The sequence below is a fragment of the Aethalodelphis obliquidens genome, unplaced genomic scaffold (assembly GCF_003676395.1).
Source record: "Aethalodelphis obliquidens isolate GAN/ISIS:26980383/991018 unplaced genomic scaffold, ASM367639v1 scaffold8, whole genome shotgun sequence".
Taxonomy (NCBI): domain Eukaryota; kingdom Metazoa; phylum Chordata; class Mammalia; order Artiodactyla; family Delphinidae; genus Aethalodelphis; species Aethalodelphis obliquidens.
Genome location: NW_020837952.1, coordinates 18,553,327 through 18,579,807, shown reverse-complemented (window position 1 = coordinate 18,579,807; position 26,481 = coordinate 18,553,327). Strand labels below are relative to the sequence as shown.

General features: G+C 41.0%; 1 protein-coding gene across 2 annotated transcripts in view; it reads left to right on the top strand.

Moving 5' to 3' along the window:
- PTPRB (protein tyrosine phosphatase receptor type B) overlaps nt 1-12,449 on the top strand; it is a 112,801-nt gene extending 100,352 nt beyond the window's left edge. For both annotated transcript variants that reach the window (XM_027107023.1, XM_027107024.1), the window contains 3 exons: nt 15-150; nt 8,980-9,100; nt 11,032-12,449. In XM_027107023.1, the coding sequence (XP_026962824.1) occupies nt 15-150; nt 8,980-9,100; nt 11,032-11,054 (280 nt within the window). In that variant the 3' untranslated portion in view covers nt 11,055-12,449. The remainder of the gene's footprint in view (nt 1-14; nt 151-8,979; nt 9,101-11,031) is intronic.
- The last annotated feature ends 14,032 nt before the right edge of the window (nt 12,450-26,481 follow it).

The window sequence follows — 26,481 nt, the reverse complement described above, 5'->3', positions numbered from 1 at the left end:
ACGCTCTCTTCTAGTGCCGGTGTGGGTAGGACTGGAACCTTTATCGCATTGGACCGAATCCTCCAGCAATTAGATTCCAAAGATTCTGTGGACATTTATGGAGCAGTGCATGACCTAAGACTTCACAGGGTTCACATGGTCCAGACTGAGGTAAGAGTTCGGCTGAAGGACACAGACCAGCCTGTCTGTCTCCCTCCTCTAAAATGTCCAGGGTTTTAATCTGATAAGGGGAAAGAACTATGACTCTTTAGGAGAAGAAAGAGAATTGAATATTGATGTTTTCTGGGACTTTTTATTTTGAAACAAATTTCAGTGACCTTGAGGATGATGTATATTCTTATCTTTACTGAACTGGTTGCCCATCTTCTTTAGGTGGGTAGGAAGCAAAATGGATTTTTTTTTAATCAATGCATTAACATGGGGAAAGGTCAGCTAGTTCATCATGAAGGTCATTTTAAGATAGGCTGGTGATTGAGCGCAAGAATTTCAGTTAGTAAAGAGGAAACAGATTCTAATCTCTCCTTCAGCCCACCCCAGCTGCAACCCCACACCAAGGAGTGTACATTAATTGTGAAGGATAAATGCTTCCATTTATACAGTCCTTTGACATTTGCAGGGCATTTCTGAACATGTTATCTCATTAAGTTTTCACCAAAAAAAAAAAAAACCAGATGAGAGAAGTATTATTTTCCATTTCTAGGCTAGAAAACTGAAGTTGAGAGGCTAAAGGGCTTTGCACAGTTATGAAGTGGCTGAGCTGGGACTTGAACCTTGTTCTAGAGAATCACAAGCCCTAAGCCCCACGTGTCCTGCCCCACAGCCTCAGAGTCAAATCTATGTCCCCAGAGAGACCAAGCCTGTCATTCCTCTGTATCATTGCCTTACCAGGCCCAAGTTCTCTTGCCCTTGTGTTTCCCAAGTAGCTCTGCAAAGTCTTCTATTAAAAAAAAAAAATTGCCTATGGTCAAAAAGGTGAAAAGTTCTACATGCTACCATGTCCCCTGTTAGAGTCACAGGATACATGAAAGCTGTGCAGGTGGCCATGCTCCACAAAACGGAGATGTCCTGCAGCAAAGGCTCCCCTCGAGCTTGGTTGAGCCCACTATTGCTGAAACTGCTTTGACCCCCCCAAGATTCCCTTCTTTTTTTTTTTTAATAAATTTATTTATTTATTTATTTATATTTGTTTTTGGCTGTGTTGGGTCTTTGTTGCTGCGCGCAGGCTTTCTCTAGTTGCGGCGAGCGGGGGCTACTCTTCGTTGCGTTGCACGGGCTTCTCATGGCGGTGGCTTCTCTCTTGTTGCGGAGCATGGGGTCTAGGCGCGCGGGCTTCAGTAGTTGTGGCTCTCGGGCTCTAGAACGCAGGCTCAGTAGTTGTGGTGCATGGGCTTAGTTGCTCTGTGGCATGTGGGATCTTCCCGGACCAGGGCTCGAACCCGTGTCCCCTGCATTGGCAGGCAGATTCCCAACCACTGTGCCACCAGGGAAGCCCCTGGATCCCCTTGTTGTATAGCACATATTAATATCCTGCAGATCCTCATATTCTGTTACACGTTTGGGAAAACACTGTCGTCATTGCCTCATACAGGCAGGGCCCACACCCAGGACCCTCTATCCCCAATTCCATAATAAAATTTTAAATATTTTATTATGAAAATTTTAAAAAATACATGAAACTAGGGAAAATAGTATAATGAATGTCCATACCCAAAGCTCAGCCTCTACAGTTATCAGTATTCTGTGTTCTTTTTGCATTTATAGCCCACATACACTGTTCCCCCAGCCCATGACCTCACTGGAATATTTTAAAGCAAATCCTACTAATACTGTGTATTTAAAAAGATATATATTTAATATAATATATTTTTATATTTTATATATTTATATATTATGCATTATTAATAATATTATATATTTTACTACATATATATTTTTACAGTTATATATATATTTTTTTACAGTTAAGGACTCTTTAAAAATCATGACCACAATACCATTATCACACCTAACAATTTTAATCATAATCCCTTAATATCATCTAATATCTAGTCAGTGTTAAAATATCCTAATTATCTCAAAAATTGCTTCTTACACTTAGTTTGCGTTAGAATCCAAAGTCCATACATTGCGTTTGGTTGAAGTCTCTTTTAAATTTCTTTTCATCTATAACAGTCCTCCCTCTGATTTGTTTTCTGTGCCATTTATTTGTTAAAGAAATCAGTTCATTTTCCATAGATTTTCCCATGTTCTGAATGTGGCTGACTGCTTTCTCATAATGTATTCCATTTTTCATAACGTAAGGTGTATTCCTCTATTTCCCATAATTTTTGTCAGTGGGTCATTAGATCTAGAGACTTCATGAAGTCTGCGTTCCTTTTTACCACCACATGCTTCGTGGGTGGTGCTGAGTACTTCCTGTTGCATCATATCAGGAGGCACTTCCTGTCTGTGTCTCTTCTCCATGCTGATGAAATGACAATGGTCATCCACTGTAACATTTCCCATCAGCCTTTCGCTTAACGGTTTTGGCAGCCACTGATGACCACTGTCTAGCTCTGTTCTTTAATTAAGGGTTGTAGAATTATATCACACTATATCATAATTGTTTTCCTTCAGCTTTTTCCACAAGACTACAAGTTCCTAGAGGGTAGGAACTTGTTTTCCTTTGCCCTAACCTCAATATTTTTTTAATCTATTAAATGAATGAACAAATATCCTACAATTATGCTGCTAAAAAGTCAGCATCAATGTTCCATTACTAATTTGTTTTCATTTTCACAAACTCAAACCATACTTAATTTGTAATTTGGAGAATAGGAGATTATCACATTATAAATAATCGCAAGGGGTGTGTGTGTGGCGGGGGGTGGGGTTCAGGCTCCCTGGTTATTGTCAGAGCTTCTTGGGCCATGTATCACTTCTGTACACCTGCTCAGAACTCTGGAGATGCATTTTGGCAAAGAGCAGGCACCCCCTACTGTAAATATCACTGGCTAACTTCCAGGGCAGGGGCAACACGATATGCCAAAGCTCTCCCTCCTCCTTGGACATAACTCCTCTTTCCCCTGTTCTCTTCCCCTTCTCCTCCTAACCTCTGCGGATTCTATGGTTCTTGTTCTTCAGCCTGCCTTTTCAGTGTTCGAGTTCCCGAGGGTCTGTCCTCAAGGCTCAGCTCTTCTTTCTCTCCATCTTCATTCTTTGTGATGTCCTCCACTCCCGTGGCTTTGGGAACCACGTAGGTGCTCACAGCTCCCAAATCTCATTCTCCTTCCCCAGCATTCACCTGAGTACCTGCCTCCTGGGCAGTTCCACCAGGAAGCTTTACAGTCATCTCATCTCCAACTCAAAACCCTCAAAACCGAACTCATTGTCTTTCTTTAAAAACGTAAACAACAGGGACTTCCCTGGCGGTCCAGTGGTTAGGACTCCGTGCTTCCATTGCAGGGGGCCCAGGTTTGATCCCTGGTTGGGGATCTGACTTCTGTTCCCGCAGTTCCCATAGTTACATCCGAGCAGTGACTAAGCCCTGTACATTCTACCAAGCATCTTTCTCCTTGTTCTAGTCTCTCACCCCTGCCTTTGCCCAGCTCTTCACTAACTCCCAGCGGGCCTTCGCAGTAGCCTCCTTGTGGCTCTCCTGCCTCTAGCTTCTGCCCTAACAGCTCCATCACCACTGCCACCACCAAAGTGCTCTCTCGCTGTGTCAACTCCCTGCATAAAAATCGTGGAAAGCTCTTCATTGCTTTAAAATGAAGCTCAAGCTCTTCGTAGCCTGGTTCCAACTTATTTCCCCAGTTTCACGTCATAACGCCACCCATCCCCACTGTTTTAGGGTCTGTCAAAATTAAGGAAGGCTTCCCTCTCTGGGCCAGAATCAACAATTCTTTTGATCATGCTGAATAAAGATTGCAATAAGATAGAAATTTTCTCTTTCCTTCTCCTTTATCAAACAAAATCCCAAACAATATCCAGATATTATCTGTCTTGCTTGAAGGCTGTGCTGAAGGTGGGCTCCTTCTACAGTCTTAGATGCTCAGAACCGGCACCGCTCACTTGGTTCTGAGAGTGAGTGCAAAGGGGTGCGATCCACAGCTGAGCCCTTGTGGGTGATGGTTCCAGCAAAGGAAAAAGGACATTCTGACATCCCCTGTATTACTTTTCTGGGTCCGCAGAGAGAGTCAACCTCAACTTTATTCTACCTTATTTGAGAGACAAAGGGGTGCAGGGCTTCACAAGTTTTGATAAATATATTAAAGAGCAAAGGTTTCTAAACAAGGAGGCATTAGACAGGGAGTTTGCGAGTGTGTCCCTCCTTCTTTTAGCTGCTGAGTGTGTCCCTCCTTCTTTTAGCCTGGCTTGGGGCATGTTTGCAGCCTGGCTCTGAGAGAGACACTCAGATGGAGCAATAACTTGTTAAAGAACAATAGGTGATAGTAACTGTCCATCTATCTCATCTGCTTCCCACGAGGAGGAAACAGTGGGATGTTATGGGACTCAGTGCTCATTTGGGGGATTGTCCTGGAGTTTCCCATGACCTATGCACCCTACATTTTAACTACACTAGACTCCTCACAGCTTTCAGAATATATTTGAACTTTTGTGTTATTTACATCATTTGGAATATCCTATTTCTTTGCTCAAATTCTTAACAAATGTCGCCTTTTCTCTCTAGCTCCATATTTTCCTCCCTCCAAAGTGAACCTGATGGCTTCTTCTCATGTATGAAGCTTTATAAACAGTTCTGTCTTACGTTTATCACTCTATAGTTATTTGTCCACATACCTGCCCCTCTGCTAAACTGTGCATTCAGAGACCATGAAAGGCTATAAGTACAATCCTATAAATATTATCTCGTACTACAGCTATTGGTGAAGTTGAATGGAACTAAGGCTTCACCAGCTGGCTGGACATAGGAAAAATGATCTTTTATGATGTGAAGTTCATACATTAGACTTTATCTACTTTTCATTAAGAATAAAGTGGGACAATGAGGTATCACCTCACACCAGTCAGTATGGCCATTATCAAAAAGTCTACAAACAATAAATGCCGGAGAGGGTGTGGAGAAAAGGGAACCCTCTTGCACTGTTGGTGGGAATGTAAATTGATACAGCCACTATGCAGAACAGTATGGAGATTCCTTAAAAAACTAAAAATAGAACTGCCATATGACCCAGCAATCCTACTACTGGGCATATACCTTGAGAAAACCATAATTCAAAAAGAGACATGTACCACAATGTTCATTGCAGCACTATTTACAGTAGCCAGGACATGGAAGCAACCTAAGTGCCCATTGACAGATGAATGGATAAGGAAGATGTGGCACATATATACAATGGAATATTACTCAGCCATAAAAAGAAACGAAATTGAGTTATTTGTAGTGAGGTGGATGGACCTAGAGTCTGTCATACAGAGTGAAGTAAGTCAGAAAGAGAAAAACAAATACTATATGCTAACACATATATATGGAATCTAAAAAAAAAATGGTTCTGATGGACCTAGGGGCAGGACAGGAATAAAGACACAGTCATACAGAATGGACTTGAGGACACGGGGAGGGGGAAAGGTAAGCTGGGACGAAGTGGGAGAGTGGCATGGACATATACACACTACCAAATGTAAAATAGATAGCTAGTGGGAAGCAGCCGCATAGCACAGGGAGATCAGCTCGGTGCTCTGTGACCACCTAGAGGGGTGGGATAGGGAGGGTGGGAGGGAGGCACAAGAGGGAAGGGATATGGGGATATAGGTATACATATAGCTGATTCACTTTGTTGTACAGCAGAAACTAACACACCATTGTAAAGCAATTATACTCCAATAAAGATGTTTAAAAAAGAGAGAGAGAGAGAGAAGCACAACAAAAAAATAATAATAATAAAGGAAAGTTTTAATAAAGCACAAGCTAGGGAGAAATTCAGGGTAGATTTTGATTCTAAAGTTTAATGCTTTCTTGTACTCCGATTTGACTGTATGTTTTCCAAAAGAAACCATCAATGTATTGCCCTTACCAGTAGGATAGACCCAGTATTTGACTGAAGAACATGAACTACCATTATTACTAGGTCAAGTATTGTAACTGCCTTTAAGATTTAAAGATCCAAGAACAAAGAAGAGAGATGAAATGTGAATAAGGAATAAAGGAATTCACAAGAAAAGAAGAAAGTGGGAAGCACATTAACAATCTGAAGGTTTTAGTAGTAATCATTTTCAAAGGGGTATTCTGTAGGGAAAAGAAGAATTTATATTTAAGACAAGGCAAATTAATGAATTTTAACTGGTTTCAAAGCCCAGGGTGGATCACCGTTGAAGAATTTATTAATAAGACGTAGCATAGGGGTACGAGAGCTCATTCACAGCCAAACTCTAAGTTCTCAAACTCATTTAGTATCCCAGTAGAATTGAAAATATGAATTATACTTTGGATGGGAGAAAACAGGGAAGTGTCAGTCTATAATTTGGTAGATTGTTTTCAAGATGACAAAAATGATTGCCTATACTAAAAACCATTTTCAGGAGAGTACTCTTCTTGAATTTTCAAGATCAAGGTGTCATAAAACACTCATAACAAGTGAGCGCGGTTTCTGAGCAGAAATGCAGAGAATAGTTATTAATATTAACACAGGCCTCACTTATGATTGATTGATTTCTTTGAAATATCCTAATCTAATGATTATACCAGACCTATATGATGAGGTCCAATGAGTAGATGACCATGCAGCCAGGGGCAATGCCTAGTGTCAACCCATAAAAATAAATACTTGTTCACTTTTAAAGATCATTGATGAGGTAAGATTCTATAGTCTCCCTTTGTGTCTCAAACCTTGATAATACTCCAAAGCTGACCACATGGATCACCTTAAATATAGGGTCTAGTAATGTTTTTCAATATCCATCTAATTGACAGCAATACAAAGTCTAATACAAACCATTAATAGTCAAAAGATGTTAGCTGTAGAAGAGACCTTGCTCTCCTTGTTTTATAGATGGGGAAACTGAGATCCCCATCTAGGCCAGCTGGTGGCAGACTGCAAGCCCAGGGTCCCTCATCTGACACAGACCCAGAGAGGCACAGAAACTCACTCATTCATTCCCTTATTAGACAGCTCGGTTGGTAGTAAGGAAGGGGGCCCAATGCACAAGTTTGGCCGCCTATGGCTGAGCTTCTGTTGTCAGTGGAGGTCTTTGTGGTGTCCTTTTGGTCACCAAAACACTGACTCTTCTATACTTGTTTCTATTTCAAAGTAGTTAGTTTCTAAACCACAGACAAGACGCACGATGCTCCTGCACCCAAGTGGTGACTTAGGTCAGCAACGACCAGACCCATATCACTATGCCCTGGTAAATGGGCCACACAGACATTCAGAGGAGACAGAAATTGCTTTTCCAATCTAGGAGAGTCTGATAAGGCTTCAAAGCAACACAAAATTTGTCACTTTCTCACATAAACACATAATTATATTTAGATTCTGCTTACAATACTTGCTTCAAAAATTCCAGATAGACTTGTTTTCATACAGGTCGAAATGAGAGTGTGCTGAATTAGTGTCCATGACTCTTTTTATGAAAATAACTCTGATATGTGACCAGATTTCATAGCTTGAAATTTAGTTTTGTCTTGTTCTTTATAACTCATTTTAAACATTACATCTGGTTAACTCTTCGCTCAAATTCTGACCCAAAGAGAGGTGTCGAAGCAGCTTAGAAATTTGAACTAAAAGAATTCTCATCTCTTGAAGCAGAGCCATCATCGGCAGACCATGCATAAAAATATCATTCTATTTGTAAAGAATTTAAGCATTTCCTAAAATAAAGAAAAGCTGCACAAAGGAGAGCACAACCTTCTCCAAAGGGACAGCAAAAAAAAAAAAAAAAAAAGTAGCTTCCAGAGAGCTGACAGGTGGGTCTGTCCTCACTGTGTAAGCCTCTGTGGTTTTCTGCAGTCAGCCAACATATCTGAGATTCTTCCATGAGTCAGACTCAGATGCTGAGAGAACCAAGATGTACACACCTATTGTATACACCTCCTTTTTCTCACCATACTCCCCCTCAAAAGGGAATGAAATAGCACAGTATGCAGTGAAATGATTTTCTCATTCAACAATGCAATGACATTAGGTTTCATCTAAGAAAACTGGTGTAGTGAAAAAGACATGAAGTTTGGGCTCACACACCCAGGATTAAATCCTAGGGTCCCATTTCTCAGCTATGTGACCTTGAAGCAGTTACTTAACTTCTCTGAGTCTCCACTCACATGGATGATTATATCTGCTATATGAGGCTGTCAAAATAATCAAAGGAGATGATTTATGTAAAATGCATTGCACAGTTTTTGGCATTCATTTGTATATTTAATAACTATTTGTGGAGGACCTACTATGGCCAGACATAGTTGTAGGCCCTCACAGAACATACTCTAAATACGCACGTACAGAAAAAAAGATGAATAAACACCACCTCTCTGCCCATTATCATTATTCTATCCTCTGTGGTAATAGAAAGCAGTCACTCTTCTACATACTAGAGACCATTAGTGAAGGGATGATCAAGAAATTTGCTAACCATATAGAATCCCATTACTGTTGAGGTTTGGTGAGACTCCCTTGTCTTACTTTTTTTTTTTAATTTATTTTATTTTATTTATTTTTGGTTACATTGGGTCTTCGTTGCTGCACACGGGCTTTCTCTAGTTGTGGTGAGCAGGGGCAACTCTTCGTTGCGGTGCGCGGGCTTCCCATTGCGGTGGCTTCTCTTGTTGCAGAGCACGGGCTCTAGGCACGCAGGCTCAGTAGTTGTGGCGCATGGGCTTAGTTGCTCCGCGGCATGTGGGATTTTCCCGGACCAGGGCTCGAACCCATGTACCCTGCATTGGCAAGCGGATTCTTAACCACTGCGCCACCAGGGAAGCCCCCCCTTGTCTTTCTTATGCTTGAAAATTTGCCTTCCTCTGACATGTCTTCTGCTTTTTCATAGTGTCAGTATGTATACCTACATCAGTGTGTAAGAGATGTTCTCAGAGCAAGGAAGCTACGGAGTGAACAAGAAAACCCCTTGTTTCCAATCTACGAAAATGTGAATCCAGAGTATCACAGAGGTAGGAGCTTACTTCACTAATTTATAAGTTTATTTATCAAAATACAGTGGATCTGGAAACCATTAAAAACCTCAAGCTTTTCCAACGTGCACCGCGCATCTCTTCTTCTACCCAAAGGCTTGAAGGAAATGCCCTCACAAAGTGGCAACAGGGAAGAGAGGCAGAGTGGGGAGGAGAGCCCCCATAGTGGAGCACAGATTTCATGTGGTATCTCTTCCTAGGCCTGGGGTGCCCTCTACTCAGGACTCAGCTTAACATTTCTAAGGGATAAGGCTCAGTGCTAAGGAGGATGCTTTGAAATAGCAACTGGGAGTTCAAATTGTACAATCCCTTTGGAGAAGAACTTGGCCACGTGTATCAAGGTCCTTAATAGGTTCTTTTCACCCAGTATTTCTACTGCCACCCTAAGTACTGCAAAAGCTTTATGCATGAAGCTTTTCATAGTTAAAGGTCTGAGTGAAAAAATCTAAATGTTTAACAGTGGAGGACTAAGTACACCACAGTGCATCCACTGAGTAGAACACGATGCAGTCATTAAGAATGATATTTTTAAAGATATTACAATAGTATAGATATTCTCATAAATAAGTTAAGTTAGAAACGAAGAACGTAAAACAAACAAAAATAACACATAAGGGGAAAAGAAAAGACTGGAAAGAAATATACCACAATACTAAATAAATTTCTCTGAGCAGTAAAATAATATATGATTTTTCTTCCATTTTATGTTTTTTCTAAATTTCCTAGAACAAGCACGTTACATTTTTTAAATGACAAATTCAGTAAAAAGTATGTATAAACTTTGTAAGGCACTGCTTTGATCAGACAATAGTTAATTGACACATGAAGGGTCTGCCTTTTCCTACTCAGGACCATCATTAAGATCTAATTTAGCACATTGGCTAATTGCAAATTTGAAGTTACATTGTATTATTTATTACCAGCTAACAAATTACACCAAAACTTAGCAGCTTACCTCTATGTTTATTATCTCATAGTTTCTGTAGATCAGGAATTTGGGAGGGGCTTAGCTGAGTGGATCTGGCCCAGGGTCTCTCATGAGGTTGCAGTCAAGACATTGGCCAGGGCTACAGTCATCTGAAGGCTTGACTGGGGCTGGAGTGCTCACTTCAAGATGTTCACTCATGTAGCTGTTGTCATAAGTTTCAGTTTCTTGCCACACGGACCAATATCCACCTATAGATTTATTTTTGGTGGGGGGGAGACAAGCATTATTTTAGAGCTCTTTTATCACCATTTCTAAATGCTCTTCAGTTTTATTTAGTTCTCTGCACCCTCTATACCCACCCATCTAGCCAGTATGTTAAATAGTTAATAACCTGTAAAGCACCCATACATAAGAGGGCTGCTACTTTAAGGGAGTCCTTTGTAAATCAGATAATCCTTTTGTTTTGTAAATAATTACCCCCTAATTTATCTGTATAGGAAACTGAGGTTTTTGCATGGCAGATTCTTTAAGAAGCTCCAGGATGGAGGGGGCTCTGGAGGATCTTGGAGGTTCCTTTGTATTGTTTTGACTTGTTTAAGAGTCTTCTTTTAGTGTGATCCTGGGTGCTCCTGAAAGAAGCTAACTATGGTACGGTTAGCTTCAGGCATCTGAAAATTAGGATTCGGGAACAGCTCTGGAACTAACTAGCATTCACAAGCCGTGTAACCCTGAGTGAGTTTCTGTGCCTCTCTGGGTCTGTGGGCTCACCTGTAAAATCAGAGGGGATAGACTGGAATCAGTAGTCCTTTCCAATTCTAGTAATCTATGGTTCTGAATGCAATGACCTGGGATGGTCTCATCCTAAACCATATTGAGTTTCCGTCGTTTCTGTGAGTCTTTGCCATTTGTCATTTTCATACACAGAAGAAACAACTGTGACACACCCTGCTACAGCCTCTAATTCTGGTGTCCTTCCTTTCAGATGCGGGTTATTCCAGGCATTGAGAATGCACCCGGAGATCTCCTGGATCAAAACTATTCACTGTGTGATTTCTTTTTAAAAACTTGCTTCATGCCCTACAGAGGTGCCAGCTATTTCTGTTGATACTATGTATAATTTATTAATCTGGAGAATTTTAAAGAATTTATGTAATTTAAAGGTAACAGATATTATTGTACATAGTTGTATTTTGTAGTTTCTTCTGTAAATATGTATTTTTTCATAATGTTTAATATTAAGCTTTATATAATACTATTTTTCCACACTAAAGTGTTCATGACTTGTTCTACATAAACTAATTCAACCTGTATCACGGGACGACTGGTAAAAAGTGTGTGCAGGTGCTTGCTGTGGTGGGGCCGTGGTTTTTACCCGTTTTAATCCTTACTGGGCAGGATAAAGGGCAGGGCTGGACAGAGCAGGGAGTACAGCGGGCTTGGCTGCACTGCCGTCCCATGAATCTTAGGATCCAAAGATGATCCAAATGCGATTTGGACAAATATAACAGTCAAAAGAAAGGACCGGGGAGATGCGATCAAGCAGCACCAAAGGTTACATCGGTGGCTGTGCCTCAGGTGGTTAGTCTCTCCCCTTTCTCCTGCCTGAGGTTCAAGCCAATGTGGTCAGCTCAGGGGCCACGTAACTTGCTGAGCAAGTCCAGGCTGCAGGGCTGAGGGTTCTGAGAGAGAACGACCCAAACAGAAGTGATGAGTTCCCCATATGAAGAAGCATGCCATCTGCCCTCCTGACTGGAAACCTAGTCAACATGCAGAGTGCCATCCATAGTGATGGGAAACTGTTTCACTGCATCCACAGTGTGCTGTGCGAACCCGCCTCCCACACTGGGATGTGTGTGTTGCCCGAGGGACACGTGCTCGTCTTTGTCTCATTTCTTGGGGGCTGCATTCCTGGAAAAGTCAAAATTGCACCCGTCATACTTGGTTTTCCCATTAAAAGAATATTGCGGTGGCATATCATACTCCCGATCAAAGGGCCTAACATCAATATCTATAGAAATGTCCTCAAACATCACATATCGTTAATTTAAAAAACACAAAAATTCAGTGGTGCTCAGTATAAAATTTTCCAAAAGCCTTTTTTAGTAAATCATTGAGGTCACAATATAGGGTAGACACCTTCAGTTGCATTTAATATAAAAAGCACTACGTACTCTACCAAGTTGATCTTCAGTGTGTGTGCCTATTTTGACTATAACAAATTTCAGCGAGTCAGAAAGTGGGCATTGCCCTCCCCAAGGTCCAGTTCCGAGGGTGTTCCTGGAGGAAATTTGACAGGCATCTGCACGGTTATCCTCATGGCTACCTGAGAGATGAGTCAGGAATGTTTGCCTTTTTCTCACTACAAATTTCTCTGAAATAAACTTAAGAATTAGAAATCAAGGTTGTTGATCTCACAGCTTCATTTGCAGAAAGAGTCCATTTCTTTTCAAAATGTATATTTTTGCTATATACTATAGAGTCCCATAAGTAATATAATGGGTGTCACTGGCATAGTAATGGAAAATCATTAAATATTCCTAAAAGAGTTATTTATAGTTAAGTAAAGCTCCACCCAAACTGGAAAAATTTCCAGGGCTCTTTGAAGTTTATGGAAACAGGAAAAAACTTTATAAGAATGAATGCGAAGAGGATTCCAAGTTTTCACAGTATCATTGTGCTCAATGCCCTTGTGAAATGACAGTGTTAGTCTCTGACCCTGTTTCGGGAAACCAGGTGGCTCTTCTAGAAATGAAAAGGAACAACATACATGTGAGTGTGGCAGCGGTACCACCAGGGAGAAAATAAAGGTCGGAGATTTATGAGATGTGGTGTCTATTAGGAATAACTTTCCCTGTATTAATAAGAAAAAGCAAGAAATTTAGAAAAACAGAATTTTAAGCTAACGTCGCTGGGCACAAAGCACATTCAAACATGGAAAGAAATTCATTTTTGGCTTTTCATTTATTCAGAAAAGTTTTAGTGCCTGCAACTTGCTAGGCACTGTCCTAGAAACTACACATTTCTACTTAATACAGAGAAAGCATCACAGTAATAATGCTGGGGTTATTGTTACTATTTTCAGTTAAGCCTGAAAGAGGGCCTCAGTGAGGCAGTGAGGTTACCGAGCACCAGGGCAGCGGCAGCCTTCCGCGGACCACACACTGGCAAGAGCTGATGCTGCTTCTCTAGCAAATCGCTGGACCAAAAAGAGAAAGCAATTAATTGAACAAATCAAGAATTCAAACCATAAAAAACCTACACGTCTGTAAAAGTAAATACCCTGGCATATCTGGGGTGGAATCGGAGTCATAAAAATGGACGTGACAAGGGAAAACTGTATGTTCTTCTAGTCTAATGCAGGACATATTTATTCCTACCCTCCACCTGTCTAATTTTAAATCTCCTTAGCAACAAATATTTCACTATCTTCCCTTCCACCACCACCAAAGACTAAATACATAATCTAGTTGATCTATTTATTAAATTTAGGAGGAGGAAAAAAAGGTTTCCTTGACATTCAACTCAATTGGATGTCTTTTAATTTAATCCCATGATGTGTTATGTCTTGGTAAACACTCCGTTTCCTGTCGCGGTGGGCATCCTGGCAGTGCACCTGTGCGGTACACTTTAATCATCAAGCCTTCAAAGTGTTATTGAGCTATCAAATCTCAGAAGGGTCCCGTCTTGCATCTTAATAATTATTTATCCAAGTTCTTTATAATTAACTCCTTTAATCTCTACTCATTAAATCAATTTCGTATTATTCTGTTTTCTCTGGATAGCAGCCAGTTTTTCAGCTCTTGAATCAGATTTTTCTAAGGCTCATCTTCCTGTCTGGCTCTGCACATACTTGTCCTAAATAATTCACCAGCCCTTAACACTTCTGAGTCCCTCTTTTTCACTACTCTTCCCCTTCTCCCTTTTGAATGTGTTTGCTTTCCTAGTAGAAGGTGATTTTATTTTCTGTTCATCTTATCTCCTCATACCCTTTGGTATTTCATAGTCTTTTCAGGCTCCACATTATAGAAGAGATGATGATGATTTCACTTTTAAACACAAAAATGGCCACAGCACACAGCATATTGGGGACAGTTTTATTTGGGAGGGTCTTTAATTAATTTTATTACATCTTGGAAGAAAGCCCAACATGACATGTGAAAATAATATGAAACCACTAAGCAGATGTCCAGCAATACAAAATTAGACTTCACATGTTGTACTTCACACTCTGATTCTCTTAGTGTCTCAGGATCTAGGTTCTTGTATTTAAACACTCTCCTTACTTCTCGCAAGAAAGCTATCAGCCGTATATATACTAAATTCTCATTCACTTAGCTTTCTGCGTCTCTGAGGTTGGAATCCTGGAATCATAAACCTGCCAGATCTGGATGACAGTGAGTGATAGAATCTGAGCCCCAACTCTGGGGTGCTCTAGAGTTTTAGTTTACACATGTAAGCCAGACCAAACCTGCCCTGGTGGGAAGAAGAAATAGGTAATAAGCTGCTTGTTTGAGGTAGCAGTTCAAGGACTTTCCAGGTTCCGTTTCACTGAAGAAATGAAAGTAATTGATCATCAAGACACAGTGGCAAGCAGAAATGGCTGATCCTCCCCAAAGTGGCTGTGAGCAAGGATTCAATAGTACCTCATTTCTGAAGAGACAGAGTGGAAAAGGCTGTTATCAGCCCAAATGTGCTGTTAAGGTTCTGAGTATTTTTACCCTGAGATTTCAAATCATATCAAGTATTCAAAGATTGTTTCACATCAAGGGAAAAAAATCTATAAACCGTGACTGCAGAAAATGAGTGAAACGATGTAAAGAAGGAAAAATATTTGAAAAGGGGGCTCTAAGCAGACACCATCAGGAGGAGGAAATGCCATCCCTTCTGTATGTCCAGACTGTTCTTTGGAGATGTCATATGCTTCTATTAGGGCGTATTATCCTTTGGGGGGGGGTGGTTCACTTTGACTATGCTGGCCAGATGATTTAGCTGATTAAGCAATTGAATTGATTCATTTAGTTTTGTGAATTGACCAGGTGTTTGATGAAACTGAGTTTGGAATTCTGAACACACTACCTTAGATTCTTGTAGTGGCTGATGCCTTTGAAAATGTTTGGCCATTTTAGTTAAAATGCAGGGTAACATTTAATGCAGCCATGATAATAGCAAAAATCTGTTCTGTTCTAAAAATGTTTCTAGCAATGGAAATATTTCTGACTAAAAGAATACTCTTCTTATAGGGAGGCTCCCTAGGAATAAATGTATGCAACAAAAATGAGGCATTTTATTTTTTTAAAGGTTGTCTATATAGTTGCATTCATGAAATAAGAAAATTGTTGGTGAATGCTCTTAAAATAAAGGTTTATGTAATAGAAATAAAAAGATCTATTAACAGAGTTACCAAAGATTATTTTTATAACCTATATGCCACTGTACATGATCTTATGTAAGATACCAAAATAAATTGTTGAAAATGGTGAATAATATCAGACAAATGTAACATGTTCCTTCTAGAATATTCACAAGAGAGTTTAGTTATGGCTGCTTTCTGCCTTAAGTAATTGCTTTTAAGAAAAACTATCTTCATCCTAAGAGCAAGCTTTTTGTTATGTTTGAGATGTTGTGTTTTCATAGCTGAGTGAGCAGGTAAGCATCCCAACAAGAAAGGAGTAGATGCAACTGTGGCTTTAGGAGTATGCCCTAGCGTTGGGTGGTGTTCCCCTGTGAGCTACTGGGAGAGTCTACAGTGGCCTTCGTGAAATCTCCTAATCTCAGCCACACTAACAACCAGGTACACCAATATTCTTACCTGAAGAGTCCTTAATCTCTGGTTTCCCAGGTGGGACCCATCAGGCTTATAAACTCTGCAGTGACAAGAACCAAGTCTTTAAACTCATTTCTACTCCTGCCTTATAGAAATTAGTGCACAGCTCATAGACATTCAACATACACTTCTTTTGAGGGGAAATTGCTCCTGACCCAATACTTGTTTTTTTTATTTTGTTTTGTTTTAACATCTTTATTGGAGCATAATTGCTTTACAATGGTGTGTTAGTTTCTGCTTTATAACAAAGTGAGTCAGCTATACATATACATATATCCCCATATCCCCTCCCTCTTGCGTCTCCCTCCCACCCTCCCCATCCCACCCCTCCAGGTGGTCAAAGCACCGAGCTGATCTCCCTGTGCTATGCGGCTGCTTCCCACTAGCTATCCGTTTTACATTTGGTAGTGTATATATGTCCACCTGGCCCAATACTTCGGATGTTAGGTAGTCAATATCTAATAACGTTATTGTCCATGGAGGCTCTTCTGGCTGTTCCTTGATTTGTGTGAAGCTTAAATAAATAATGTAAATACATCTAGCAACTGAGCTTATTATGTTTTATAATAGAGCACTTTTACGTTTTTGATACCACGTATTTTTTCTCTGCAAATCTGGTTATTTAAAATGGCAGTAGATGATTCTATACTTTTCTTATGGTAGTACCTCCCCACAATATTGTGTCTCTAACCAACTCTATCTGAAGAAAGCACTTCCTTCGTCTTTCTATTTAAGTTATGTATTTGCTTAATATATTTTCATATTTGTAACTATGGTCAAAAAAATCTATATAGTGTCTTACACACCTTCTCACTAGTACAGGAATAAAACTGTTTGTTGAAGGAAAGTGTTCTGTCTTCTATTTGCCTGTTTCTCATTTATCAATTTCTATCATCTGTCTGCTCAGGAAAAAGGTCAGAAGTGACTGCTTCTAAATGAGAAAAATCTTCTGGGACATCATCATGAAGAACATGGTTGTCTTAACCTTTGTTCCTGTGAGTGCTGAGTTGGTTATCTCTCTCCAACTAAATCCTTGGCTTCAGTTCTTTAGTTCATTAGTAACCAAAATGTCATCTATCACCAACAGTGCTGGTGTATTCACAGAGGCGCTGCCACAGCTGGATCCCCTGAGCCCTTCAGAGGCACTTCACATATAAGCGGGTGGTGTGACGTTTAGTTAAGAGCTGCTGTGTCTATTTCCAGAATTATTATTTTGTCTTTTTCATATTTAAGTTGAAAAATTAGTGTCCTTCACAACTCCAGTATTTCATTTTTCTACAACTTACTTACAGAAATCTTTATTTTTTAAAAATGTGCAATAGATTTACATGTAAAACCATTAAATCAAAGCCATCCTTTTTTTTGAAAAGCAGTTTCTGGATTCAGATTAAGTTAGCAAAATAATTTGCCCTATGAGGCTTGACCCTTTTTTTTTTCCAAAGTAGCTGTTTGTTTGATGGAATTTCCTCTTAAAGAAAAAGAGAATCTTATGATATGAACTAATCACTTAGTAACTCTGCTGATAACATCCTCCACAATCATAAAATGTTAGCGCTGGAAGGGCCACCTTAGGGATGGACAATAATGGAAACCAAGACCTAAGTTTAAAATGACACAGCAAAATAGGATAGTGCTAGAATTGAAACTTGCTTTCCTATTACTTGTGGGGGAAGACCTGTCTACACGTAGGTATAGACAAAGAAGAAAGCTTCTCAGACCCAGTGGATGCAGAAGCCATCTCCAACACTGAGACAGAACCTTCAGTGGAACTTGAAACATTGTGTGTGATTATTCCTTTCATTTTTTTGCATCTCGTATGTCTGGAGACATCCATTTGCTAAACAAATTTCAGACTGTTAATTTAGAGCCATACTTTAGCAAAAGTCGTCACAATCTTAAAGCTGAAATAGTATAGAACAGAAAAGGAGAAAACATGATTTTTTAAACATAATACTATTATAAAACATTTTTATTAAGGCTAATTAAATCAAAACACCTAAAACCCAGAAGAGGTTCTACCACTAGATTTTGAAAGAATTGGCAAGGCTTTTAATGTTGCCAATAAAAGGAGCATTCATAATAGACGTGTACAAAATTAACTGGTAAAATTCAAGCTTGAGTAACATAGAAAAACCGGGCAGGGATGGTTCTGTGTAGGCGTTAACATTCACCAAAGGCCATGCTCACTAAAATATCTCCCTAACCCAGTATCTCCCACGGAAAATTGTACTATTATTTTAAAGAATTGTTGATCTAAGTAAAGCTTGCCTTTTTTTCTGGGGTTTATTGTAATGAGGCAAGAACCTTTGTGTAAAGTGTCTTAATATTAAATTGCTTTTCTCTTTGCTTTTGGAGCTCTTGATCCCAGGAAGAAACTTGGCATCTATTTCAGTCTTTAAGAAAGAACCAGCAATGAAATATGTTTCCTGTCTCTGCTACCCTGCTGCAAGCTGTTGGTGGCTAAGAAGTTTCTGTGTCTTACGGCTTGCAGAGGAGATAAGGTAAAAAACAAGAACAAAAATCAGAACCAAAAAGCTGACAATACAACTATAGAAACAAAGGGCATGAAAAGTGGAAAAGTTCAGAAGTCTGGGAACATTCCTAAATCTAACCTCAATCAGAAAATGCCATTTGTGGGCTTCCCTGGTGGCGCAGTGGTTGAGAGTCCGCCTGCCGATGCAGGGGACACGGGTTCTTGCCCCAGTCTGGGAAGATCCCACGTGCCACGGAGCGGCTGGGCCCGTGAGCCATGGACGCTGAGCCTGCGTGACCAGAGCCTGTGCTCCGCAACGGGAGAGGCCACAACAGTGAGAGGCCCGCGTACCGCAAAAAATATAAATAAATAAAAGGAAAGAAAAGAAAATACCATTTGTAAGAGATATAAATTAAATGTTCAAGCCATATTTCACTCCTAAAGAACTTTCCAGTGAACCCTGACCCAGTCTTCACTCAGGTAGATGTTCCTTCCCGACTCATGACAGATGGCTGGGGAAGGAAACAACTGTCTACCTGCAAAGGATAACACATCAGCAATAAATAAAGGCAAACCAGGACCAAGAGAAATAAAATGAATGATCCCGCTTTGGTGGAAAAATATGAGGAAGAAGGCAAAGAGGGAGTAAAATTAAAGGTGAGAGCTAGAATCTGAAGGCTCTATTGGGAGTCTTAGACCCCTTGCAGTAGCAGAGGATTTTCTCATTTAGGAGGAAGACACTCCGGACTTCCCTGGTGGCACAGTGGTTAAGAATCTGCCTGCCAATGCAGGGGACATGGGTTCGATCCCTGGGCTGGGAAGGTCCCACATGCCATGGAGCAACTAAGCTCATGCACCACAACTACTGAGCCTGCGCTCTAGAGCCCGCGAGCCACAACTACTGAAGCCGGCGCGCCTAGAGCCCGTGTTCTGCAACAAAAGAAGCCACCGCAATGAGAAGCCCGCGCACCACAAGGAAGAGTAACCCCAGCTTGTCACAACTAGAGAAAGCCCACACGCAAAAACAAAGACCCAACACAGCAAAAAATAAGTAAACAAATAAATATTAAGAAAAAAAAGAGGAAGACATTCCAAGTCCTGTTTAAAGTGCTACAGAAGGGGACTGCATGTTTAATCTCTAGAATGGTCACTAATAGTTTGACTCAAGGCTATTATCTTATTGAGTGCCTTCATCTGCCAATACTACTGATTAGTGAATATTTCTACTTTATAGATAATAAAGTAGAGGCACAGAGAAGACCAGGATAGTGCCCAAAATTTAGCAGAAGAATAGGAATAATAGTTAATGCATGTTATGCACTAACTATAGTATCATCTAATTTAACTCTTCACACAGCCTAGTTCTTAGACTTATATTGGAGACACGGAAACTGAAGTCTAAAGAGACAAAGTAATTTGCCCAAGGCCATACAATGCCAGAGCTCAGTTTCCAATCTGAATCCTTCTGACTTCAAAATGCGGCCTCTTAACCTCTATGCCAGTGTATCCCAAAGTTTGGTCCCCAAATGGGACCTGGTTAGAAATGCAAATTCTCAGACTGACACCCTCACAATCCTGTTGAATCTGAAACTGTGGGGATGAAGCCCAGGAATGTGTTTTTAACAAGCCCCCAATGTGCTCAGATGCATGCTTTTCTGCGTGGAGCCTCTCTGCTTTGCAGTTTCTTGTCAGCCAAATCTAATTCTTTGAGAAGAAACTCTGTCGAACCCCGTATGACAAAGAGGAAGAGTAGTGTGTAATATTTTTGACCCCTAGTGCATAATAAGCACTTAATAAACGTTAGCAACTATTACTATTATGTTCCAGGTAGCACTCTGTACAGCCTTACCCGTGTTATATCATTTAATTCTTGCAAAACTAAATAAGGCAGGGCCTATAATTATTTCCATTCTACAGATGAAGAAACTGAGGCACAGAGAGAGAGTGAGTATCTGGCCCTAGGTCACAGAGCTGGCAAATGTCATAGAGCTGGCAAATGTCATAGCCTTACTTTGAACATGGACAGAGTAATTCTGAAGCCTGTGTTCTTAACCACTTCCTCCTATCCCACAGGTTGGAGAAAAGGTTGATTAATCTCCGTAGCTTGAATTAAATTCAACTTTCAGTTCAGCTTTGCAGACTCATTTATGTGCTGCAAATCACTTCCCTCCAGCCTGATCCTGTTCACTTTTGCTAAAAGGTCCATGAATCCATTAGCCTTAATGTTTATGTCCCCCACAGCATTGTGGACTGAACATGATAGCAGAGTCATCTACTCTAAACGTAATCCCATCTGTTCCTTCTGGGGCCCAGAAACATGCTGGTAAACAATTCTTAGGGTGACAGTCAATTCTTAGGGGAAAGGGACAGTGGTTGTCCCGAGCAGAAGTGGCATGTCAACACAGGATGGGAGACATAAAGAAAGGGAAGTCACCACAGAGAGGAATCCCCAAATAAGGTGGAAGAACTGGGCCCTAAAAGGCAGCTTCCAACTCTCAGAGATTCTAACAACTAGAGGCTATGAAGGTCAGGCCCAGATGACTGCTGAACCAGCGGGGAAAGGAGAGGAAGAGGGACGGGCCTCAGCAACACTGTTTAGAACAAGCAAGACAAAAAAAGCAAGCATGACTTAGGCTGTGAAGAGTGAGACGGAATGAAGGACAGGGAGGTCAGGACCTCAAAGGTACCACTGCCACTGTGTCCCCCAAGCCCTAGCCATGAACAAGGAATCTGGGATAGAACGCTCACTCATCACTTCCACTTGGGTAAAGACAGCACCAATCCACCAGACAGAGGTCCAGCAGGAAACGGATGGCATGCTCAAAAGGGTATGAGCAGAGCTCAGCAAAGGGACGAATGACCAAGAAGTGGGTGGTCTTCCTGGCTCCACTGGGGTTTCCCTGGACCCACCACCTCTGAGCAGCTTCCCAGGGCCTCAGCACTCAAGGCTGTGCACACACTTGGCTGGACAGCTTGCCACAGGATTGGGGGTAGAGCAGTATATTTAGGCCCACTTAAAAGCTGTGTGACTTTATTAAGTTTCAAGGACGAGCTGTCTTTTCCATCCATATCTCCAAACAGGAAGTCATCAGCAGTTTCTGTATGTGTTGCTGTTTCTATTAACCTTCTAGATAGCCGGCCCTTCTCTAGATCAACGTCTGCCTGGGTTCACATCTCATCATCTCAGCAAAGGCAGAGGTCCTCTGTATGGTCCCTGTGCCTCTGTCTGGCACTCCAGTCCCCCCCACCTCCACACTGCCACCCAAGTGATTGATCTAAAATACAAAACTGACCATGGTGCTCCTGAAATTGACGAGTGGCTCCCAATTATACACAAGATGCAGCCCAGGTTCCTTGGTGGCTATAGAAAGCCTTTGATGACTTGGCCTGTGCCTTCCTCCCCAGCTGTAGCTGTAGCCACTCCTCTCCCTGCAATGTATGCTTCACTGTCTCAAACGCTTGTGGTTTCTAGGGTATATGCTGCTGTTCTGTACATTTTTGCTTTGGTATATTCCTTTTTCTCCCCCCTGAAATAGTTCTCACCTCTTCTCTGACACCCAGGACCCAGCACAGGGGGCAGGAAGGTCATTAGCCCAGGCTTCACCCTCACAAAGGGTCACAAACATAGCCCTTTGATTTACATACAAGTAAAGTTAAATGTAGTCACAGAGATGCAGACGGGAATGAGAAACGAAGACAAGCTTCGTATAACTTTCAACTCGGGCTCATTATCAGATCAATTTGCCTATAATGTTTTATAAAGAAATATTTTTAAAGAAATCCTTTCATTATTTTGTGAATTAAGCAATTTTTATAACCCTCTTCAGACATTTAAAAAATTTTTTTCCTTTTCTTTTTTTTTCCTATAGCCGGAAGTCTCAAAAATGGCAGTGACCCTCCATTGACCCTTTATTTTTTAATTTATTTTTTTTACAGTAGGTCTTTGTTGGTTATCTGACTGCTCACCAGTTCGCTAACTTGTCTCCCCAAACTCTGCTTCACCCCAGCATTACTTCTGTACCCACAGAGACATTTTTCATTTGTCATGCATAATGCCGTATTATGTTGGAATAATTTGTTCTGTGTTCTCTATGAGACTTCTTAGTTTCTAGAACAGGTTCTTCAAGGCACCAAGTGAACAAATTTGAGATTGATTCCAGATATTATGATGATGATAATAATAATGGAGTAATTATATAATTGAAATAGACACATTTCAACAAAGTGCCGGGAATCATTCATTTCATTCTCACACACTTAATTAACTCAATCCTCTCCAAAACCCTGTGAGATGAGAAAATGAACCCTAATAACACAGCCAATAAACAGCAGAGTCAGGATTCAAACCCTGGCAATCTGGCTTCAGAGAGGGTGTCAACCAATCTGCCAGCGGTTCTCAAACTTTGGTGTGTATCAGAATTACCTGGAGAACTTATTAATAAAACACAGATTGCTGGGTCCCCTTCACAAAGTTTCTAAATCAGAGCATTTACACTATGCTCTGGTGTTATAAAAAATAATGAAGCAAAAATTTGAAAGCTATTTCATTAAATTCTTTGAGGATGATTTCATGTCATTAAATAGATAATCATATTTCAGAAAATAAATATGCAGCTTTTTAAAAGGATTCAACTTTAAAGCGGACTTTGTAAAGACTGAGTTTGCATTTGTAATCATTGGTCTTTTCTCTGGAAGAGCACAGAATTTTGAGACCATCTGGATTCACAGAAGCCTGCTGACAAGCTCTGTATTTGCACAATTTTACAATGAGGAAATGGGTTCAGAGAAATCAGTAATCTACTCATAGCTGAGCCAGCAAACAACCCCTCCAGAACGGCTGTCCTGAGAACAGGTTGAGCTCAGGGCACAACATTCCCTGATCAACTATCTAGTCACACCATCACCAGCTCAGCCCACTTCCCCACACACAGTTCTTTCTAACCTTGTTTATTCCTCTGTAAAAGAAAAGCCTTTTGCTGCCTGACAGTGGAGATGCTTGCAAATCTGATGGATGGAACTTCTCTTGCAACGGTCTGCTTCTCCCATTACAACCATCCCTCTCCACTCTGCCCACCATTTGCAGTAGTTTTTTCAAATAAAGTCTCTCCTTACCTAAACCTGGATTTATTTTGAACTTGATACTAGTTTGGGTTTGCCTCAAAATGCATGTGATCTCTCACCTGCATGGAATCTTAGATACACACTCATGATATTTTTATCCTCATACGGTAGAAAGAATAATGGACCTGGAAAGATATGAATATGAATATGTTAGGCTACATGGCAAAGGGGAATCAAAGTTGCCGATGGAATGAAGCTGCTACTCAGCTGACTCTGGGATGGAGAGATTATCCTGGATTATTTGGGTGGACCCAGTGTAATCACAAGAGTTCTTATAAATGGAAGTGGGAAGCAGGAGAAACAGAACCAGAGAGATGATAGCAGTGTGAGAAGAACTCGGCGCAACATTTCTGATTTTGAAGATGGAAGAAAAGGGCCACAAGCCAAGGAATGCGGATGGCCTCCAGAAGCTGGATAAAGAAAAAACATGGATTCTTTCCTAGAGTTTCCAGAAGGGATGCAGCCCTGCTGACATTTTGATTTTAGCCCAGTGAGACCCATTTCGGAGTCTGACCTCCAGAACTGTAAGATAATAAATTTAGGTTGTTTTAAGCCACTAAATTCATGAAAATTTGTTACAATAGCAATGGGAAACTAATATACCCCATTTTACAGATAACAGATCTGAGGTTTAGAGTTTATATAGTTTGTCCAAGGTCATGTAAGCAGTAAGTGATGAAGCCAAAACTGAAGCTGGAGTCTCTATAATACAAAGCCCCTATTTCTCCTACCATGATAAGTTGTAAAACAAGTTCTAATCTCTTTTTCTACATGACGGCTTTTCAAATATTTGTAAGTAGATACCATGTCTTCCTTTAGTCTTCTCTAGGAAAACCCAAAATTTCTTTAACAATCCTCAGATGACAGTTTAAGTTCCCCTAACCATCCTGGAAAATATGGCGGCCGAGCTGAACACGGTGCCAGGGAGGCTCCAATACCACCTTTGTGTGTTTCAATTTGTCTTTTGCTGAAATGGAATTTATAACTCATAAAATTTAAACACTACTTTTTGAGTTTAAAAAAAAAATGAGGTGGTAGTTTTCTTATATTGACAAATTGGCTGTGAACTTAATGTTCCTACAAAATGAGTCATTTGCATTGGAACATTAATGTATTTGAGCAGCCGGGTCCACATCACTCTGAGAAAAGGGCCATTGCTCTGTCCCTACATAGATCATCCCATAATAGTCCCAACACCTAACTGTAGCTGTAACGGTTCAGGCTTCCTTCTTGCCTTCCCGTGCCAACTCTCAGATTCTGGAGGTAATAATGCCCCTTTGGAAGAGTGTGCATTTGAAAGTCCACCTGGCCACCTTTGCCCCACCCAGAGAGATCAGCTGTTGCCTGCAACTGAGATTCAATGGGACCACATGTTTTTATTAGAGACAAAGTCTCTCCTATAAGAAAAAGTGGGTGGAACACGGAGCCTTCGGCTTTGAAATAGCCCTCATGGCCAATAAGGACTGCAAATACACCACAACTGGGAAAGCAGAGATAGAGGGACACACTCAGCTCCCACAGTGGTGCTTTGGTGTGGTGCACAACAGCCAAATGTTACAATTTCTGAACCAGCTGTTAAACACAGCCAGCACTAAAAACTAAATTACATAAACTTGCAACTTCATAAATCACATTAAAAACAAAGGCAATAAATACTCAAAACTCATCACTTCCTAATTCTTTTACCACCTTTTACTATTATCTCTGCTCTTGAGGTTATTTTTGTCTACTAGATCTGTATGGGTGAAAAACTATAATGGTGTGCCACTGCACAGCTATGCCAAATTCCGAGTTCAGTGGTGTGACACTGATGGCTCTGCGATCAGCCACAGTGGGTGGATTTACACCACAGATATCTGTAACGGCTATGAATGGGGGCATCTCTCTCAGCCATGGCTGAGTGTCAAACATTTACCAGCATGCCACTTGCCATCAGTAAACCTTTCCACGCTACAGCCCAACCACACAAACATTGCAACCCATTCACCCCATGAGGGAGGGAAGTTGTCAGCCTCATCATTTCATCCAATAATTATAAAGGGCAAAGTAAGCCTCTCGGTAGGACTTTTTTTCTTTTAAACATTTTTTTGGGGGGGGCTTGGAAATTTTATTCACACATTTATATCTCATCTGTTACCTCTTTAAATTTCAGAGTAGATTTGAATTTCATAATAACATAGAGTTGGCATTTAGGGGTATGCTGTCTCAGAAAGGAGAAATATAAGAACTAATGAGGGGCTTCCCTGGTGGCACAGTGGTTGAGAGTCCACCTGCCGATGCAGGGGACACGGCTTCGTGCCCCGGTCCAGGAGGATCCCACATGCCGCGGAGCGGCTAGGCCCGTGAGCCATGGCCGCTGAGCCTGCGCGTCCGGAGCCTGTGCTTTGCAACGGGAGAGGCCACAACAGTGAGAGGCCCGCGTACCGCGAAAAAAAAAAAAAAGAACTAATGAGGATACTGCAGTGCTTTTGGTGTCTCTTGGTCTCTGATATATGGGACAGTATGGAAACCTCCCCGGGTATCCTCCTTCCTATATCACCTTTTATGTCCATGGTACTGTAGCTCTTTAATTAAAAACAAGTTCTGAGGTTTCCTCTAGAATTCCAATTTCATTAACTTTGTAGCTTAATCAAGATTTCCTTGTTTAGACACAACCTCATCCAAAATGCTTTAGAGAAGTTGTTAGGTTTGTTCATTTATTTGGGAAAAGTGGCAGAAAAGGAAATCTGTTCAAATATCAGGGGTAAAGTATTTTTCACTTTTCATTGTTAAAATCAAATGTCACTGCACGGAGGACCTCCACTCAGGCAGTGCCCCCCAAGAAAAAGTCACCTTGAGGGGGCCTAAGGAGTGCAAATATAAAGAACTGAATTCCTCCCTCAGCTCGCTGGTGGGTCAGAAAGGGAACAGAGTCAAAACACCAGGAGGGGGCTTCCCTGGTGGCGCAGTGGTTGCGAGTCCGCCTGCCGATGCAGGGGACACGGGTTCGTGCCCCGGTCCGGGAGGATCCCACA